Below are 17,891 nucleotides of genomic sequence, written 5' to 3' on the forward strand. Positions count from 1 at the left end.
TACAATGTAGTTGAAAAACAAAAAAAAAAGTGATCATTGATTATTCCCTGTATTCCCACCTTTTTTACGGCTCCCATCATCTCCGCATTTTTGTGTATGTTTTTTTTTTCTGTCGTCCCTCTTCTTTCTTTTTTACCAACACCCCGTGTAATATTTTTCCCTATTTCTCTTGTGTGTGTCTTTCGGTCTTGTTCCTCTTTTTTTCAGGAGCGGGAAAAAAAATTTCTTTCGTTTTTTTTTTTTTATTTATCATTATCCTCTTTTTTTTTAAATTGAACGTGATCCGATTTGACTTAAAAGAATTTTTTTTTCCGCGATAGTTTGTACAAAGTAAAAAACAAAACCCAACAAAAAAAGAAAAATTGTGTATTGTATTATGAGCGCGCGCGCTCTCGTGACTGCTGCGCGTTTACATTTCTCCTTGATTAAAATCGCTACACACTGCACATTCTTTTGGTCTTTCTGGTAACTAATTATTTTCTGACGTCAGTAACAGCGAAAGCATCAGCGGCAGCGGTCGGAATAGTTTGGCACATCCTCCTGTCCTCCCAGTGTCATTCCGCAGTTGCGACGGACGGGAGAAAAAAGGCTATAATTAAAAAAGTGTACCCTACTCCTCCTCCGCCTCCATCCATCCATCCATCCCGGCATCCCCCCTCCCCCTTTTTTTTATACATTTATTTCCTTCCATCCTCATTCTTTTTTCACGGCCCCTTCCGATCCTCGTGATATTGGACGCCCACTCTCCTGTCTGGTGTTCCTGGCCAACTATGTGAAACTCATCCGCTGCCGCCGCTGCTGCTGCGTATAGACTCTGGAACTTTTGTGTTTTTGTATAGTAAACGGATTCCGGTTCCAGTTGGTTGGCCCCAGTGTCGAAAACGTCGACCCCCTTGCCCGGCCACATGGAATTATTAGCTCGACTTGGAAAAAGTGTTGGTGAACCTTATTTATATCGATCGGTGAGTAGACGGTCTAGACTCTAGAGCTGCTGGACAGAGGGAAAAGTGCATAAAACGGTCGAAAAGAAAAGAGAGAAGAATAACTGGAGCCGGGCGAATGTTAGACGTCTCGGACGATGGGTTTGTGATGATGGTGGTGAATGTCGATGAGTCGGCAGGACTGCAGTAAGCGTCCCAGAGGTTCGGTCATGAGAAGGATGATGCCAGCAACGGGAACGAGCGACGTCTTGACGGCCGAGGCGACATTGTGCAGAAACGCGGCAACGGGGACGACGACGCCGTTGTGGAAGGCGGCCAGCAGAGGCTTGACTAGTCCGTCGGAGATGCCCATCACTAATCCAATCAGCAGAGGCCGTAACAAGCCGGCTGTTACGAACCTGTGTAATGCAACAAAGCCGATTACACGCGAACCAACGGATTGACGCTGCTGTGCTGATGGGACTCTGCCCAGCAATCGAATTACGGACGGAAAAGGAATGTCTCTCTTAATGCATTCCCAGCCCTGTGTTGCTCTGGTGCGTAGTAGTAGTATACGTCACTGTTCATTCAGCTCGAGCTCCGTATTATTCAGTCAACGCACCTTAATGATTGCAATAACACGGCCAAGGCGATGATTAAAGGCAATCCAATCACGGCAGTCAGCTCGGAGCAGAAGCGGCTGGAGACTTCAAAGACCGTTTCGCTTAATCCGTCAGCCATGGCTTGGCGTCGCCTTTCAGAGACTTGATTGAACCTGCGTTGTTTTGATTGTTTGATTCATCAAAGGGCGAATTGAGAATACAAGCACGCTAAATTAATTTGGCCAGGTAATGAATTTACTCGGGGTTGGTTTTGTCGTAGGAAAAGATCTCGATGGTCTCGTCGGGTTTCGGCAACGGCTGCTGTTGCTGAACGCTGGCCGTTTTGGCTCGTTCAATCGGCGGACTGCAGCTGTACATTCCGCTACTTGGACCTTTGACATTTAATGTGTCGAAAAAAATCAAGACAAAACGCGTCACGTGATTTAAGAAAGAGAAAACCTTCAAAGGCCACGTTATCGAATCCGTCGCTGGATGAATAACTAATGGAATTGTCCGTTGGCCGGCGGGACATTAAAACGGGCGATTTGAATTGCTTTGTCGTCGTCGGCTGCTGCTGCTGGCCAATAGGCGTAGTAGGCTGGAACTCTACATCTTTGATGTCTGTTGCTATGACGGGAAGCTCTTCATCAAAGATTTGCGCTTCGCTGGTCCGATGCTGGACTTGATGAGGCTGAAGCTCTTTCTTGGTCGTCGTCCTTAAGCTAACGACCGGACTTGAGCTGCACGGCGGATAAATTATTTCGTGTATACATGAATTCAAGAATCGAAAAAGAGAGGGGGAAGATAAATCTGTTGGCAATGAGCTCGGAGCGGGGGCGTCCGTTATAGACCGTTAGATACACTTACTCTGGCGATGATTGTGGGCTGGCGACAGTATCGCCATTCAATTGACGATCGATGAAGGTAAGTGGACCCTTGGCAGTGGAAGCAGCACTCATCGATCGAAGTGAATCAGAGTTTGGTCTCACGATTTCGTTGAATGCCGGTATCAATTTGGGCCTTTCATCCGCTGGCTGAGCTAATGGATGAAACTGGTCGTGATAAGGCACATCATTCAAAAAGGAAAAGACAAATAATGAGAAAAATGTGAACTGAAAGTGTTTACATTACCTGATTGTGTCGACGGTTCAGCAGCAGTGGCTGATGCTGGCGGTGGTGGAACCGCTTGGGATAAACTGTCCCAATCCGAGTCTGATTCGTCGGAATATTGACCTCCGCGGACCATTTTTTAGAAATTCAAATAGAATGCACACACAGTTAAACGAGACGCGAAGTTGATTGCACACTGGTTTGAGCGAACTTGTTTGACTTGGACTTTGGTCTGTTTGTTATACACAGCCCGGTCGGGTGTCCATGGCAACTGACGTATACCTGCAATGACAGCTGTTCCAAACATACCCACACAAAGGTGTGTGCAGCTCTATGCACACCCACTCCCGTTCTTCCCTCATTAGTAGGTGAATACCCGTTTGTTGAGTCATATATATGCAAGCATATACTTGGCTGGGACCTGCATACGGAATATATTTACACCTCATTGACATAGAAAGACAGCACCAATCCTGATAATCCTTCGTCTAATTGGATCAATGGTGAATGCGTACGGTTTTTCTTGAATGGCTTATGAACTTTCAAGTGGCTGAATGTAATAGTTAGACCTTCTCTGGTGTCCTATATAACGTGTAACCGTGTGTTTGTCTGTTTGACTCCTTTACAGGCCTTGAGACGATCAATTTTTAAAAAATTATCAATAATTGCTGCTAAACGCCATCTACTGGGGATCTAAAGATCCAAATAAAATACAAAAATAATCGAGACAATTGTCAGCTACCTGCGTTAGCAAAGTATCGAAAGACTGTTTGCGAATTTTTTTCTTCATTAAAAATTACGTTTTGAATGAGAGAAAGTAACGAATACCAGAAATCGAGAAATCTGAAAATGCCATTGGATTGATGGATTCCCATTTGGCAATCTTGCACAATTGTTTCAAGATGGCAGTGTCAGTGTGGGTTTTGGGTTTTGAGAGAAAGTGACGCCATTGTCCATTGATGGGAGTTTTCAGTTTTGATGCTAGCTACATTGCTTCGTAGATGTATTTCTATTTGTGATGGGTTGACTATTGTGAGTGCGATTAATTTGTTTTTGTACGTAGAGTGAGTAACTCTTAAGTGCCTTTTTTTATCAGTCGATGAATTTTGAAGCTTAAAGATTTGGAGCCATGTTGTCCACCACATCCAGAAGCTGAGTAATATTTTACAATTACAATGTTTGATTGCAGGCACCTTTTTTAAAGTATAGAACTTCACTTCAATCCACGGCCCCCAATTTTGTGTTTGAGTAAGTCCAACTCTAATAAAATGTAGAAAATTTAAATTTGATAGGCTTGAGAAAAATATCACTTGTATATTTCCTGTCTTGCTTTATATAATTTTCATTAATATTAATTTCTCTTTTTTTCTCATAGGAGTCGACAATGTGCAATGGTTTTTCAGCCGGTTTCCAGTTCTGGTGTTATCCTGGATTGTGTTGATAGTCTATGATTTACAATGGGTAAACTTTGTGGCCAGATGGTGAAGGATGTCATCAAGTTCAGTTGTTGCACGAAGTCTGTGGTGCCAGTGTTATCCTAGAGTGTGGGACAGTAGTCTCTCTCTGTATTGATTGACTGAAATTTGCATGTTGATAAAATTAATGGAATGCAGGTTAGATATTTATATGTGATTAGGTATGATAAACATATGTACAAACTAATGTCGATAAGACCTTGTGTCGATCGAACCTTGTGAATGTTACATTTCCCATAAGAAATATTTAATTAAATGCCAACTAATATAATCCAACTTGCTTTCTTCATCTTTTCTAACCTGTTTTCAAACCTACAAGACCCACACTGCATGCAAATTAAACATAAGTCCCGTTTGTTGATTAAGTGTTTAATAAACAGGTGCCGTGTTGCACTGTTGCTCTCTGAAACTCGTCAATAACAGCTTTGTTCTTTTTAGCGCAGAAAGTATTTGGATGTTGCAGTTATCATTGTAATCACTCATACATCATCATGTAAAATCAAGTTGCCTTGCAATTGTACACTGCATGGATGAGATCAGAAAGATGGAGAAGATTTGACATGTTAACAAACAATACAGTGAATTGTGACACTAAGGACAGCAGAGACAGCTTTAAGCAGACCTTTCACCATCTCCTCAATTGGCAGCATCTCCATTAACAGCCTGAACATCAACGGCCATCAAAACCTACAGGGATAAAGAAAGATATTTCACAAATAAGGCAAAGTGCAGAATAACAGGAATAAAGTTAAGAGTTAAAAGGGTGATACGTTAGGGTAGCAGTATACGATATTTCGTCAACAATCTGGAATCACTACAACAGAAGCCATAGACAACCACAGTATGAAGTTGTCTACTCATTGCAGAAGCATCATAACTTTGGGATTTTGTCTGTTGGGATGTGTGATGCCGCGATGGTGGCTTTTTGGTGAAGAGGTGAAGACTGAAGACAACATATACATTTGAAGGGGAGAATATTGCGTGAGTATCAAACTTATTGCCTTGGTTTGTCCGTGATCTCAATTGAGTGTCAACTGTCAAGTGTCACCGAGCTAGACTGCTAGAGCAGACATTTTTCTTTATGTAATCGTGTTACTATTGAACGTTCCTTTTTTCTGACGCTAGACAGGCATAGCTTTTGATAATTTTCCACTCAGTTCAAATACGCTTTCTTTGCACATCTTTGAAGAATTTTCTCAATGCTACTTAAAAAAAATTTTGGGTGAAAACTGTCAGTTTCTGTTTCAGCAACAAAGCTCACTTTTGTTAGATTTTTAATAATGTGTTTTTTTTTCTACTTCCGGTTTTCTGATTTCAGTCAGTAGTTTAGTAAATATTCATTCGACGCACAAAAGAACCACATATTCGTGATCCTCGTGAAATTTGTGGTAAAGTTCATGTTTTTTTTTGTACGTACGCGTACTTCCGGTTTTGAGAATGATCCTGAACTATAGTTCAAGAAAAATCTCGATTTTGACCAAATTCTGGATTTCGTTTAAATTACACCTAATCGACCCCAAATTTCACGTAGATCACGAATTTCTGGTTTATCTTGTCGACAGCTCAATGGTTAAGGCGCTATCGCTTACTTCCGGTCTACTTCCGGAAAATTTACATTAAACTAGCAAGTGAGCTTTATTCTCTGTACACTTCTAAGGATTGCATGCTAAGTTTAGTTAACAAAAATGCGTAGTTCAAGTTTTGTGAGTATTTTAAGATACCGGTCCTTAAATACTGAGTTTTGAGACATATCAAATAGATGGCGTTAATTGTGTCAGTTATGAGCTCATGGCGGTTTGCTGTCAAATAAGCTATATCTTTTCTTCAAAAATTACCAATGAATTCATAGGTAAATTCGAGTGATTTCGACTGTAACTTGATGGTTATGTGTTCTTTTCCGTGTATATGTTGGATAACCTTAATGTTTCTCATCAACTTACATGAGGAAACGTGATAGGTTCTTGCGGCCTACCGTCAACTATTTTGTTCAAAATCGTTGTATTCTTACTGAATGTGCCATCGAAATGATACAGGTAACAACCAACACTAGCTTTATTACAGTATTGCTGAAACATATATTCTTCTTATCTTTTATTAGGATTCATCATAATTATTTGCTGTTTGTATCAGACTTGCTATACCACCAACACCAGCATGGGCCAATCTCTCATTCCATCTTCTAGAGAACCTTGGATAACTGATCGGTGGTTTCATGTGTAAGTTCACTTGTCATGTCATTGAAGAAGTGTAATATTTATTTGAAGTATGTGTCTGCACTAACATAGTCTATCTAATGTTTAAGAGTCGGTTTCAAGTGTATACTGATTTTTAATTATTCTTTTAGATCATAGATGTCAAGCACATTGATGACACAAATTATAAACAAGGTAACTTTTTTTATTTTATTTACAGGTTTTAAATTACAGGTTTCTGAATTGACTTGACAGACTTTATGAGAAGTCATGTACTTTCAAGAAAAAGGAAAAGGACCATACAGTCAACAAGGTTCCTTGTTTGCTGACCTGTTGGCTGCTACCCTTGAATCTCCCTTTTTATTTCCTTACACAGGCCCTTTTGATTTGAGGTATTGCTTTCTATTGCTACAATCTTGTTTGAATAATGTTGTCATCCAAATAAATGTTCACTCTGCTTTTACAGGGTAACTCTTTCGCTACTGATCACACCCACTGGTGAAAACCGACGAGAGAATGCTGTAATCCAAGACTGATACATTGTGTAGTTGGTAGATAAATGACAAGTGCATATCTGGGCTCCCTTCTTTTCTGTGGCCCCGTTTCCCTAACTAACCACTAACCAACGCCCACCGGTGGTCACTCACCCGCTGTGAAACCAGGAGGAGGGGAGGGCTCTGGTCGAACGGGGACTTGGAAGGCGCATGATCCGATGAAAACTTTTGGAGGGTCATGAGTCTAACCCGGAAGCCTAGTAAGACTGCATCTCCCCAGTAAAACTGGCCTCGTACTTCTCTCTTCTTCTCGGTCCAGATACTATCTCTGGGGGCCGTAGACAAAACCTACAATTGCATGTGCGAGTTAAAACAAAGCAACCCACTACCCAATGAAACAAAAAGCTATGGTTTATTTTTTGCGCAAATCTGCGTTAGTCAAGTTACAAATTTTTCTAATTCAACAACTCGCGTAGAATTTTGCATGTAATCTATTAGTGCAAATCGCGATTCCATGTGTTTGGTAGTTAAGAAAATGGTTGTTCAAGAAACAAACAATGGGGTGTTCTGAGTAGCCAAAAAAACTCACCATTGTTTGTTTTTTAAACAACCATCTTCTTAACTACCAAACAAATAGGATAGCTATTTGCACCAGTAGACTAGATGCAAAATTCGACAGAAGTTATTGAGTTTGAAAAACTTGTAATCTGACTGACGCAGATTTCCGCTAAACTAAACCAACGCTTTTTGTCTCATTGCCGCAGCGGTGGTGGCGGGTTGCGTTCTAACTCGTACAGAAGAAAAAATGTCTTGAACCGGACGTTCTGTTTATTGTATTTATTCGTTTTTATTCATTTAAGAATTAAATATTAGTTCAAAATATATAATTTTTATTACATTTGTTTATTACATTAATTTATGTTACATGTATACATTAATTATATTTGAGATTAATAGGTATGGATATTATAGGTATGGGTATTAGGAGTTTGGAGGTAAGAGTATTAGGGGTGTGAATAATTGATTATTAGAGGGATGGGTAATAGGGGGTATGGAATGTGATTTTTGTTGGGTTATGGGTTAATAAGAGTTTCAACACTGACTTTCACATCACTATTAATTAGCATTTCAATTTAAGTCAAATCAGCCCACCGGTCACTCCACCCCCACCATTTTCCTCGGTGTTTTTCCAATCCCGAAAATATTTATTATTTATTTTACGTAAAAACTCCTCATATTCTGTAACTTCTCATTGTTGAGAAGTTCTCAACATATAAACGATAAAGACACTTGTACAATTGAACAAAATACAAGATGCAACTTCCGCTACACGACGCCAGCACCAAGGAACAGCCACATTTCAACTTGAAGAAAAAATATCTTTCATCGGCATAGGCTGGAACAACACGCCACATTAGGCAGCAACTCTGGGAACGTAAACCTACAAAATTGAGATTATATTAATTTTAGCATCAATGAACAAAATGGTAAGTTTTCTTGTGTTCCACATAGTTAACCCAGAATTCTATGGCAAAATTATATGATACATATGGTTTAAACAAAAATTTACATAAAACTCGTTAAAGATTTAAATACAAATTAACATTTGAACTTTGTTAAAGGTCGATGACTTAACAAAACTCCCGTGATGTTAAAAAACTAATCAACAGAAGCAAAGCTTTGTTCATGAAAACTTCAAATTTTACTTCTAAATCAACTCATTAAATTTTTGAATTAAATGAATGAGATAGTCACTTTACTGACCTTCAATTGGTACATGTTATAGAAGTTCACATCAAAGGAAAATGAGAATTCCGTGCAGCCTAAACAATTGGATACAAATACTGGTTTAGATGGCTGAAGTTACATTTTTAAAAAGGTGCCTGCAATCAAACATTACAAATGTGATGATCAAAATTTTAATCAGTCTAATTAATAATGTTACCTTTAATTAAGAACATTGTATGATGTAAAATTAACCAGCTGGCTTAACAAATCCACATTAGACTGCAGTGAAGAAATAGGTTAAGCCAAGAATTCAAGATCCTTACTAAAAAATAAAAATAAATTACTATCAAGGAATGAAGTCTTGTGACAATAATAAAAAGACAGAATTAAAGTTAAACTAAGCAATCCCTCAGAATTTCTTTTAGAAATGTAACAAAGTAATTGGCAGTAGGCAAGCTATTGAAACAGTCTTAAATAAAAGTCAACTGATATAAAGCAAAGAACTCGTCATCAACAAAGTAAATGTGTTGCCTTACCGTAAGAATTTTATCAGCTTAGGTATTCAAAATTGTTCTTTAATGTTTCTGTAAGTGGCAAAAGCTGGTATGGGTAGCAAGCCAGCAAGAGGAACACCTTATGCCAGCTGGCTGCAACAAATCCATGTCCACATTGGACTTCAATGAAGATGCAACAAATCCATGAGCATGTTATTAGACAGCACTGCAGAAGCTCAGACTTAACCTGGCTGTGAAACCTATTTGACAAATTTAAATTTATTTAAGATGAACAAACAGATATCTTTTGTGTAAAACAACACCAAGACAGGAATAAAGTTAAATTATCTATTGTAGTACCTTATAGTTTCAGAAATTTTGCAATGGTATCTAGAATTTCAAGTCAAGTCTGTTAATGAAAGTTCAAACCAATGGATGGAAAATGTAAAACCAAGGTCCCAGTTGACTTCACTCAAAATACAACAACACTATGGCAAAGAGATCTACTATCTGGTCATTGATAACTAAATCTATAGCCTTCTAGTTGGAAAATGGAAAAACATAATTACTTCTTCTGTAAAGTGTTTCAGTATCGGATGAGACATACAGCTGGTACACATCGAAATGGAGGACATTATGGAAAAAAGGCAAAATGGACAGCAGTCAAGCCATGTGATCCAATGATTTGACCAAGGACAAATCAGAGTGCCTTTTGGCCATGAAGACTAAAGAGAAAAAACATGGTTAGTGGATTTGTAATGAATCATATTAACGACACAATTTTACTCGTATCTGAGAATTACATACATTATTTATTTACATTTAGAGGCCAATAAAGTGACTCCCGTCTCTTTAATCGTTCAAATTATTTCACTCATCTTTACACACGTTGGTCTGAAATCAATAGAATCGGTCAAAATAAAGGTCTCAATGAAATATATCTTACAATTTCAAGCAAAAAGTTGGAGAATCTATGTTACGCTAACACTGTTGAAAGTTTAAATATAGTAAGAACGATACCATGACGATACTTACAATTGAAATTCAGACAAGACCCCTCATCACCACCACCCATGAAAGTGATGAAACCCACGCGGGAATGAAACACAAAAAACAGACACAGGCGACGGTTGAAACGCGATTCTTCCAATCAGTACGGAATTCTTACACTAGGTGCCTCTGATAAAGAAAGAATAAAGATGCGGCTTTTTCAAATCAAAATTCCTTCAAACTGCTTTCAGTTTGATATGGCAATCCGTTTTTGCCATATTAACTGTCAAGTTAACACAAACAGGATTTTTTTTCCTACCAAGAACTTTTGTGAAACATTAATTGCTGAGAGATAACAGCCAATAGCCAAACGACATTCTAACATAAACTCAATTCATAGAATTTACAATTAATCCCTTACCCTTAGTTTAGGAATAGAGCTCATTTCTTATATTTCTGAAAAGTCATTCCAATTCGGCAATTAATTTATTCTTTCCTCACTTCCGGTTCCTAAATTGTTCGCTAGCACGTTATCTATTAACCCGACGTCGTAAAAAAAACCTGATTTTTGTAATCCAGGTTAAAACCTATTTCATAAATTACAGATATTCGGTGAACTTTGCCAGACATTGGGAAGAAAACAAAGCTCTTATTGTAAATTTCCACAAATGTTTTTGTTGTTTACGTGCGGTGTGTAAAAATTGTAAGTGTAAGTATTGATCTCGAGATCGGAGCACGACTAGTTCAATAATTACATAAGTTTTACTTGCTGTAGGGGGAAAACAAATCAACCACAACCATTAACTCAAACATGTGTGCATGTATATTTAAGGAATAGTCAACCGGGTGATCATATGAATTCCATATCAACAACAGTCAAAGAGGTTTTCATAGACGACGAAAGCTGATTTTTTTTTTTTTTTTCTTTTTTCAATTTCGAAATTCTATACTGAATACACTGTGTTAATTATATTTCCCATCTAATTCTGGTCAATGATACAGCTCCGTATCAAAAGATTGCGGAGATCACTTCCTTGGCAACAGTTTGTTGTCACACTCAAATCATTCCCATTCTGTTGTCCCAGGTGGTTTGGCCGTCAAATCGTACAAGACCCTAGAAATTCCAGGAACGGTCAGGACAGCTTCAACCATCTTGTCTACAACCTAAAAAGGAATATTCGAAATTTTAGAGTAAAGTCAACGGAAAACTTGAATGCACCTTCTGCTTACCTCTTGCGGCAAATGCGTGTTAGGAATTGCAGGTAGTCCAGTCATGAAATCTTGGGAAATGAAAGGTCGAAAGACGACCGAGCGCTGGCATGATGGAATGCGTTGACTCGAGTCACGGTCGAAGTGGAGAGGGATTAATACTACTGGCATCTGGGCGATCTTCTTGTAACAACCAGACTCTCGGAATATTTTATTAGCTAAATAATCCGCCTCTCTCAGAGTTGCCAAAATATTATTCGTTAGGTAAGTTGGAGTAACGTCTGTCACCGGCTCGCGAACAGCTTTGCCGAAAATGTAGCAAACGCGGTTAACATTATGACATACACGGGGTATTAGGCGAGCATAGGCGGCAAGATCTTCCCAGTTGATTTGTGTTTGATCAGAGCTTAGTGCCACACAGTAACTGTACGTTCGGCAATCCCCCTAATGATTACATGAAATTAATTCGCTATTCGATGAAGTACCTATATCGACTAAGAAATAAGGTTCCGCAATGAAGAAGCTTTAATACCTGAACACCGACAGTGCGGATGGGCAGTAACGTAGCAACAAACTGGTTGCGGTTGGAAAGTTCTTCCAAAAGTTGGCGATCCTCCTCTGAAGTAGCAACTTCAATCCGGTTGAGCAGTGCATGTTCCTTGGCCGCCATGTTAGCATAATCAACCATTAAGCGGATCAGCACTTGTGTTTCACCAAAATCGGCTTCCATAAACGATTCCTCGGCGCAAATAATTCGAATTGACAAACCGGGGCCTGGAAATGGATGGCGTTCAAGTAGTTCGGCGGGTAGACCCAACTCACGACCTAGAGCTCGCACTTCATCCTTATGGAAATCTGTAGTTAAATTGAAAAAAATTATTGAAATATTTAATTGGAAGTAAAGTTGTAGACAGTTTACCTTTAAGAGGCTCCACAACTCGGCCATGATGACGCAATTGACGGACCATTTCCGAATCGTTGTGATGGGTCTTGATGGCATCAGCACGAGAAGAAGCCATGTGTGATGCCGATTCAATTAAATCCGGCCTCAAAGTACCTTTTTAATTTGTTGAAATGACGCAAACAAACAAGCAAAACTTGTGTAAATCGTAAATACCCTGTCCAAGAAGCAAATTATCCCAAGTGAGATTCAAGTCATTTGCCGTCCTATCAGCCACTTTGACAAAAGTGTCGCCAATGATCCGACGTTTCTCTTCGGGATTTACGGTCCGACACAGAGACAAGGTTTGACGACCGTGTACGTTGGTGGACGCATCATAGAAAGTTAAACTAGCTTTCACAACCTAAAAAATGACGAAACATTAAACGTCTGAACTGCTGGCATAAGGATAATATAAGGAAGGGCTTTGACTGTAACAAAATACAGGAAATTGAAAGGAAAATTGAACCTAAAGAATTTGATATGTGATAGGACGGCATATATTATTGAACGATCACAGAATGCTGATCGGTAGGGTAAAAAATGGAGAGAAAAAATCTCAGATTACCCGAAGATTGAGACCAAGTTGCTGTAAACTAGTGACGACCTGCTCAGATTCGTCTTTTCGCAGGAAGCCGTTGTCGATGTGAATGGCCTGCACCCGTGAGGAGTCTTCACCCTGCTGAAGTGCTTTATGAAGGAGAGCTGCACAGACAGCGGAATCGACCCCGCCACTGACCAGCATGAGCACGATTTTATCGCGTCCGACCGTGCGCCGGATGTAATCGATACATTGTTGCTCACGTTTCTCTAAAGTGAAACCTCCTTTCAGTCCGCAGATTTCGAACAAGAAATTATGCAACATCTTCCGCCCTGCAAGTTGATGCCAATCATTAAAATCAATATTTTACACAAAGGAAAAAGGAAATCAACACTCTACCGTTTTCCGTTAAATCGACTTCAGGATGGAATTGGACTCCGTAAAGACGGCGTTCAGTATCAGCGATTGCAGAAATAACGTGGCGAGAAGATTTCGCCACGCAATGCAGGCCATCTGCAACTTTGTCGACGCTATCACCATGCGTCAATAGCACTTTTTGTCGAGTATCCAAGCCCTTAAACAACGGACACTCCGTTTCAACTTGGATCTCAAACTGACCGTCTTCACGAACATCCTTCCTCTCCACAGTTCCACCTAATAAAGTGAAAGATTCCCGCTACTTTTAACATGATAACCAGAAATATATATTTATATTTGTTTTACCTAGTTCCTTGTTGAGCAATTGCATTCCATAGCAAATTCCAAGCACAGGAAGACCACATGTAAAAATTGCAGAATCATATTGTGGTGCATCAGCCGCATAGACTGAATTAGGACCTATTTAAAGATATGCACTTATGTGAAGGTCCATATACCAACATTACTAAAACAATGCATCAAACTGATACAGAATAATATTACAAGCAGCATTGTTTCAATTGTTTCAAGCACTGTTCAATAAATTTGCCAAGTAAAAAACAATGGATGTTTAAGATTCACTGTAAAATGTTCATTGTTTGATCAACTTACCCCCAGAAATAATAATTGCTTTAAAGCCTTGTTGGAGCAAAACTGCAGCTGGAGTCTCGAGTGGTAGAATTTCAGATTCCACACATTGTTCTCTTATTCTGCGATCAATTACCTAACACATAATTTGACGTTAGAATCCATAAATGGTAAATTAAAAAAAAAAAGCAATCAAACTTACCTTTCCATACTGTGCCCCAGCATCCAAGATCGCAACACGCTCACCATTCACGGGAGTTGGACTGAGATTCCCATCCACTTCATTTCCATTGTTTGCATCCATAGTTAACTATTGTGAAAAAGAAAGACATTGGCTTATTGATTGATTAAACTTTACCACGATTACAAGAATTCTAAATAAAATAAACTTACACGAGACGGCGTAGCTTGTTATTGGCGGTTCAGTAAGTGGTTTTCTATTCAATGGCGAATATATGTATTCTAAATCTTTCCTTCACTGAATTACGAGGGATCCTTAAGTACAACTTGTTGGAACGGTAGTGTTAGAAACACTGAAGTCACTAAATATACACCCTGAGCATGTATAAGTCTCGGCAGGTCTCAGGAACAGAATCGGCATGCAGGACGTGAGGACGAGCGAGCCGGGATATTATAAACAACTTGGTCGACTGGTTGTCATGGGCAACGTTTAACAATGGCGATTTTTCTCAACAGCCGATTTTTGTTCTCACGACAAGTATTTAAAATTTATATTCATGCAAATTTCCGTATAATTTAGTTTAACGATTTTTGTGGGTTATTACAGAGGTTTTTGACAAAAACTTGTTTAACGAGTTTACGGCAGTTCTCACATGGATCAAAATTATCACAGCAGAGTGTCGAGGATAACGACGATTCTTTACCGGTACCAGATGTGCCTCACCAGATTTATAATGGAATGCTCACAAGACAAGTCAAAGCTGTAAAAACATTTTCACTAGGAACAAGTTGTATAGGACTCGGTATGCAACCCGTACTTTATGAGGTATGGTTGGTGTGATATCTTGAGCTTGAAAATGAGATAATCGATGATTCCTCTAATTGGGTTTTAGCATGTGACTTCTCAGGAGACTAGTTTACCTTTGGTGGTTGCACTTTATTCGGCTGTTGGAATATTCACATTTGTCACACCATTTCTCATTCACTTTATTACAAAGAAGTATGTCACTGACATTATGTTTGATCCAGTAACAGAAGAATATACAGCCTCAGTTTATAAGTTTTTTCCAATTAAAAGAAAGGTAAATTTTTTTCTTTTTTATATTAATTATTTGAAATCTCAACAATGAATGTTTACAGATAAACTTTAAACTGGAAGATGTAACAGTTCCTGATGTTCCTGGGGCATTCACAACACTTTGTGTGAAAAATGTACCCTTGTTATGCATCCCAAGTGATTTCTTGTACCCAGAACACTACATAAAATTTATGGGCTATGACAAACCTGTAGACTTCAAACTTAGTACTCCTAAAGATAAAAGTGAGGACAGCAATAAATCTTAAAAATTTGTACATATCCTTTTGTATGTGTAATAATAAAATTGTTGCAAGTAACAGAAAACTGATGTAAATGTCTCAATTTAGGTGTTTTTCTTTTTCAATGATAAAATATGCTTTTACTTGATGATAAACGGACGGAAAAAGACTAGGAAATTAGTTTTAATCATCCCCCATCAATCCGAATAATACAAATAAAAAACGTACGATTAATCAATATATACATTTAAACAGGTTCTTAGGCAGAAGTACTTCGCTCGCTGTTTATTGCGCTTATTTATTGATTAAGAATAGGAAATTAATCCGTAAACAATATAAACTTAATTTACCAAGTTACCCAATCGTACGACCCACGCCCAATTACTAGAAACTTCCGATTTTGCCGGCAAGGTAATTTGAATACCAGGCGGTGAAACGACCCACTTGATAAAGAAAAGAAACCTTTAAATGTAAGTTTTTTAAAAACAATCTCATCTTTATATAGACTACTCACGTCAATATCAACGTCTTTATCGTATCCAATTAGTGTAATGTTCGTATGAGAACTAACTTCAGGCGCTCCAAGGTTTAACACATTCGATTGAGGCCAAAAAAGTACAATGGCGTAAACAGTTTTACCATCCTTCGACGAAGTATACCTACACAAATTCAAAGTTGTTATTATTCAACAACACAAATAATAACATTTAAGTTAAATGCTTATACCAAACATCAGGAGTAAGCGTGTCATTCTGATACGTCCAGGGCACTGTGGAGAATATAGCTTCTCCATTGATCTTTAGCCAATCACCCATCTGACGAAGGCGCTCTTCAAAAATTGGAGCAATTAGCCCATCGTGCGTGGGCCCAACGTTCAGAAGCATGTTTCCTCCGCAACTCACGGTACTAGCTAACTCTTTTATCAGTTCGTACGTAGATAGAAAATCAGAAAGACGTGCGTTGCGGCGATAGCCCCACGAGTTCTTATCAATGGTTAAACAGTTTTCCCATTTGTGTGGCAAAAGCTTTCCTGATCCCAATCAAGTTGATTAGTGCGTGGGCAGCAGAGGTTGAAAAGGTTTTCAATCAGCAGAGGACTATTATTGTGTGTTACCTGGATTGAAGCGATCATCACAAGTGTAGAAGCCACCATGGTGACAGGCGACGCCTGATCCCCATCTATCATTAACAACAACTTCCTCTTGGACTGGGCTATCATTGTAAAGCCAAGCAATAAAGTCGGTAGAGTTCCAGTAAACGTCGTTAGCTCCTTGATCGCCATCCGACCAAACTATGCTCGGCTTGTATTTATTAACCTGAAAAATAAAAACAAATAAATAAATATTAACGCGCCATAAAAATATAGCCTACGACAAATCAGACTATCAACAAAGATATTACGATTTCGTATAGCTCTGGTAGCGTCTTTTGTTCCACAAAATCTCGGGTCGTAAAATTGTTTTTTTCATCCTGTTGGTAAAGAGGATGAAACCATTCGAATAAAGAATGGTAAAGACCAAACTTCAAGTCGGTAGAATTTCGGATTGCTTCCGCCAAATCACCTGTGTTGAAATCAAAATTCGTATGATGTAAAACAGTAAATATTGAAAAATTTCAAAGAATGGTTCCCCACCAACTAAGTCTCTTTTGGGGCCCACATCCATAGCATTCCAATTCCAGGAATATTTTGAAGGCCAAAGTGTATATCCTTCATGATGCTTACTAGTTAATACTACATACCTATTTGAAAAAGATTATAGAAAGGCTAAACAATTCAACAGAATTTTTTCTGTGTGCAACCTAGTAGTTCATCAAATTGCATACCTTGCCCCAGAATTTTTAAATATCTCAGCCCATTCAAGTGGATCATAAAACTCTGCTGTAAATTTTGGTGCAAACTCAGCATAACTAAAACCAGGTGGATAGTTCCTTTTCATGAATTCTTCATATTCAGGTTTTTTAGCCCCTGGAAACAGAAGTGACATCTTTTAAATATTAAAAAAATTATCACATGACTCATGAAAAACTTTGCACCTTTCCAATACCACCAAAACCATTCTGATCCATAGGCAGGTACAGAAAAGACTCCCCAATGAACAAATATGCCAAACTTAGCTTCATCATACCAAGAGGGTAAAGGTCTGCTGTCAAGACTTGTCCAATCTGGTGTGTAACGCTGAGCCTTGTTTTGAACACTTGATTTTTGCAACTCTATATTATTCGTTTGTGGGTTACTATGACTAGTGTCTTTGAAAGGCACCACCACGACATCAAAATATGAATCAACATCATTTGATTCGACCAATCCGGCAAAATTGACTTGAACTAACGATAGAAATACAAGAGCGATTGCCAGCGGCAACTGCATCATTTTCACAGATATTCGGTATTCGGATATTCGGTACACGAATAACAACAATTAATCCATTGGTCAGCCAAAGAGTTTCAGAGTTTCAGTTGTCAGCTACCGACACTAGGCACTATGACAAAAATAAACAACACAAGTTGAGCAGACGAATTTTGTCGCCGTCCTCTCAAACTAATTGCGGTTCGATTCCTAGGTCCCAGATGGCACTAATAATTTGAACACGAAACCGGGAAAAATACTTTTTTATTTTTTGTATACATTTCTATATCTACACACAGCAAAGATCGAAGCTAGAAAAAGCAGAGAAAGATTGAAAAGACTTTCGT

The 17,891-nt window shown here is 38.7% G+C and overlaps 4 protein-coding genes and 3 long non-coding RNA genes across 9 annotated transcripts; 2 read left to right on the forward strand and 5 right to left on the reverse strand.

The window, feature by feature from the left end:
- Window positions 1–319: 319 nt before the first annotated feature.
- LOC124341845 lies at window positions 320–3,375 on the reverse strand. The gene is made up of 6 exons (XM_046794798.1): window positions 2,654–3,375; window positions 2,390–2,561; window positions 1,982–2,262; window positions 1,782–1,914; window positions 1,543–1,695; window positions 320–1,339 (listed from the first exon to the last, which is right to left on the reverse strand). Exons 1-6 carry the CDS (start codon window positions 2,766–2,768, stop codon window positions 1,063–1,065), a joined length of 1,131 nt encoding a protein of 376 aa, XP_046650754.1. The 5' UTR covers window positions 2,769–3,375; the 3' UTR covers window positions 320–1,062.
- Window positions 3,376–3,535: 160 nt separating this feature from the next.
- On the forward strand, window positions 3,536–4,516 carry LOC124342316. The gene is made up of 3 exons (XR_006918773.1): window positions 3,536–3,696; window positions 3,822–3,880; window positions 4,008–4,516. It is a non-coding gene; the product is annotated as an uncharacterized LOC124342316 (long non-coding RNA).
- A 3,201-nt stretch (window positions 4,517–7,717) lies between these two features.
- Window positions 7,718–9,182, reverse strand: LOC124342288. Of its 2 annotated transcripts, XR_006918755.1 has the most exons (4): window positions 9,058–9,182; window positions 8,739–8,843; window positions 8,558–8,676; window positions 7,718–8,234 (listed from the first exon to the last, which is right to left on the reverse strand). It is a non-coding gene; the product is annotated as an uncharacterized LOC124342288 (long non-coding RNA). The 2 variants fall into 2 exon arrangements; XR_006918756.1 differs by lacking the exon at window positions 8,739–8,843.
- Window positions 9,183–10,121, reverse strand: LOC124342339. 2 transcript variants are annotated; one of them, XR_006918778.1, is made up of 4 exons: window positions 10,051–10,113; window positions 9,836–9,909; window positions 9,585–9,740; window positions 9,183–9,275 (listed from the first exon to the last, which is right to left on the reverse strand). It is a non-coding gene; the product is annotated as an uncharacterized LOC124342339 (long non-coding RNA). The 2 variants fall into 2 exon arrangements; XR_006918779.1 differs by lacking the exon at window positions 9,836–9,909 and having other exon boundaries at window positions 10,051–10,121.
- Window positions 10,122–10,810: 689 nt separating this feature from the next.
- On the reverse strand, window positions 10,811–14,276 carry LOC124341087 (GMP synthase [glutamine-hydrolyzing]-like). The gene is made up of 11 exons (XM_046794017.1): window positions 14,094–14,276; window positions 13,903–14,010; window positions 13,725–13,836; window positions 13,419–13,532; window positions 13,095–13,349; window positions 12,723–13,027; window positions 12,332–12,518; window positions 12,134–12,271; window positions 11,747–12,069; window positions 11,236–11,658; window positions 10,811–11,169 (listed from the first exon to the last, which is right to left on the reverse strand). The coding sequence occupies exons 2-11, from the start codon at window positions 14,002–14,004 to the stop codon at window positions 11,068–11,070; spliced, it is 2,061 nt and encodes a 686-aa protein (XP_046649973.1). The 5' UTR covers window positions 14,005–14,010; window positions 14,094–14,276; the 3' UTR covers window positions 10,811–11,067.
- On the forward strand, window positions 14,247–15,227 carry LOC124342047 (transmembrane protein 70 homolog, mitochondrial-like). Its single transcript, XM_046795020.1, has 4 exons — window positions 14,247–14,418; window positions 14,488–14,706; window positions 14,774–14,962; window positions 15,021–15,227. Exons 1-4 carry the CDS (start codon window positions 14,377–14,379, stop codon window positions 15,222–15,224), a joined length of 654 nt encoding a protein of 217 aa, XP_046650976.1. The 5' UTR covers window positions 14,247–14,376; the 3' UTR covers window positions 15,225–15,227.
- Window positions 15,228–15,364: 137 nt separating this feature from the next.
- Window positions 15,365–17,671, reverse strand: LOC124341318 (alpha-L-fucosidase-like). The gene is made up of 8 exons (XM_046794379.1): window positions 17,232–17,671; window positions 17,022–17,163; window positions 16,831–16,937; window positions 16,599–16,759; window positions 16,312–16,513; window positions 15,924–16,227; window positions 15,712–15,856; window positions 15,365–15,640 (listed from the first exon to the last, which is right to left on the reverse strand). Exons 1-8 carry the CDS (start codon window positions 17,566–17,568, stop codon window positions 15,539–15,541), a joined length of 1,500 nt encoding a protein of 499 aa, XP_046650335.1. The 5' UTR covers window positions 17,569–17,671; the 3' UTR covers window positions 15,365–15,538.
- Window positions 17,672–17,891: the final 220 nt, after the last annotated feature.

This window comes from Daphnia pulicaria, chromosome 1 (assembly GCF_021234035.1).
Source record: "Daphnia pulicaria isolate SC F1-1A chromosome 1, SC_F0-13Bv2, whole genome shotgun sequence".
Lineage (NCBI taxonomy): Eukaryota > Metazoa > Arthropoda > Branchiopoda > Diplostraca > Daphniidae > Daphnia > Daphnia pulicaria.

Excerpts from the sequence above, each read along its gene's own strand:
- LOC124341845 (XM_046794798.1), bottom strand. The coding sequence starts at position 2,768 with ATGGTCCGCGGAGGTCAATATTCCGACGAATCAGACTCGGATTGGGAC. Across the intron at positions 2,562-2,653 it reads TGAACCGTCGACACAATCAG|CTCAGCCAGCGGATGAAAGG; the intron begins GTAATGTAAACA and ends TTCATCCATTAG. Across the intron at positions 1,915-1,981 it reads CGATAACGTGGCCTTTGAAG|GTCCAAGTAGCGGAATGTAC; the intron begins GTTTTCTCTTTC and ends TAAATGTCAAAG.
- LOC124341087 (XM_046794017.1), bottom strand. The coding sequence starts at position 14,004 with ATGGATGCAAACAATGGAAATGAAGTGGATGGGAATCTCAGTCCAACT. Across the intron at positions 13,837-13,902 it reads CTGGGGCACAGTATGGAAAG|GTAATTGATCGCAGAATAAG; the intron begins GTAAGTTTGATT and ends ATTATGTGTTAG. Across the intron at positions 12,519-12,722 it reads AACTTGGTCTCAATCTTCGG|GTTGTGAAAGCTAGTTTAAC; the intron begins GTAATCTGAGAT and ends GTCATTTTTTAG.
- LOC124342047 (XM_046795020.1), top strand. The coding sequence starts at position 14,377 with ATGGCGATTTTTCTCAACAGCCGATTTTTGTTCTCACGACAA. Across the intron at positions 14,419-14,487 it reads GATTTTTGTTCTCACGACAA|AGGTTTTTGACAAAAACTTG; the intron begins GTATTTAAAATT and ends GGGTTATTACAG. Across the intron at positions 14,963-15,020 it reads TTTTTCCAATTAAAAGAAAG|ATAAACTTTAAACTGGAAGA; the intron begins GTAAATTTTTTT and ends GAATGTTTACAG.
- LOC124341318 (XM_046794379.1), bottom strand. The coding sequence starts at position 17,568 with ATGATGCAGTTGCCGCTGGCAATCGCTCTTGTATTTCTATCGTTAGTT. Across the intron at positions 16,760-16,830 it reads CCCCAAAAGAGACTTAGTTG|GTGATTTGGCGGAAGCAATC; the intron begins GTGGGGAACCAT and ends ATTTCAACACAG. Across the intron at positions 16,228-16,311 it reads TGATGATCGCTTCAATCCAG|GAAAGCTTTTGCCACACAAA; the intron begins GTAACACACAAT and ends GATTGGGATCAG.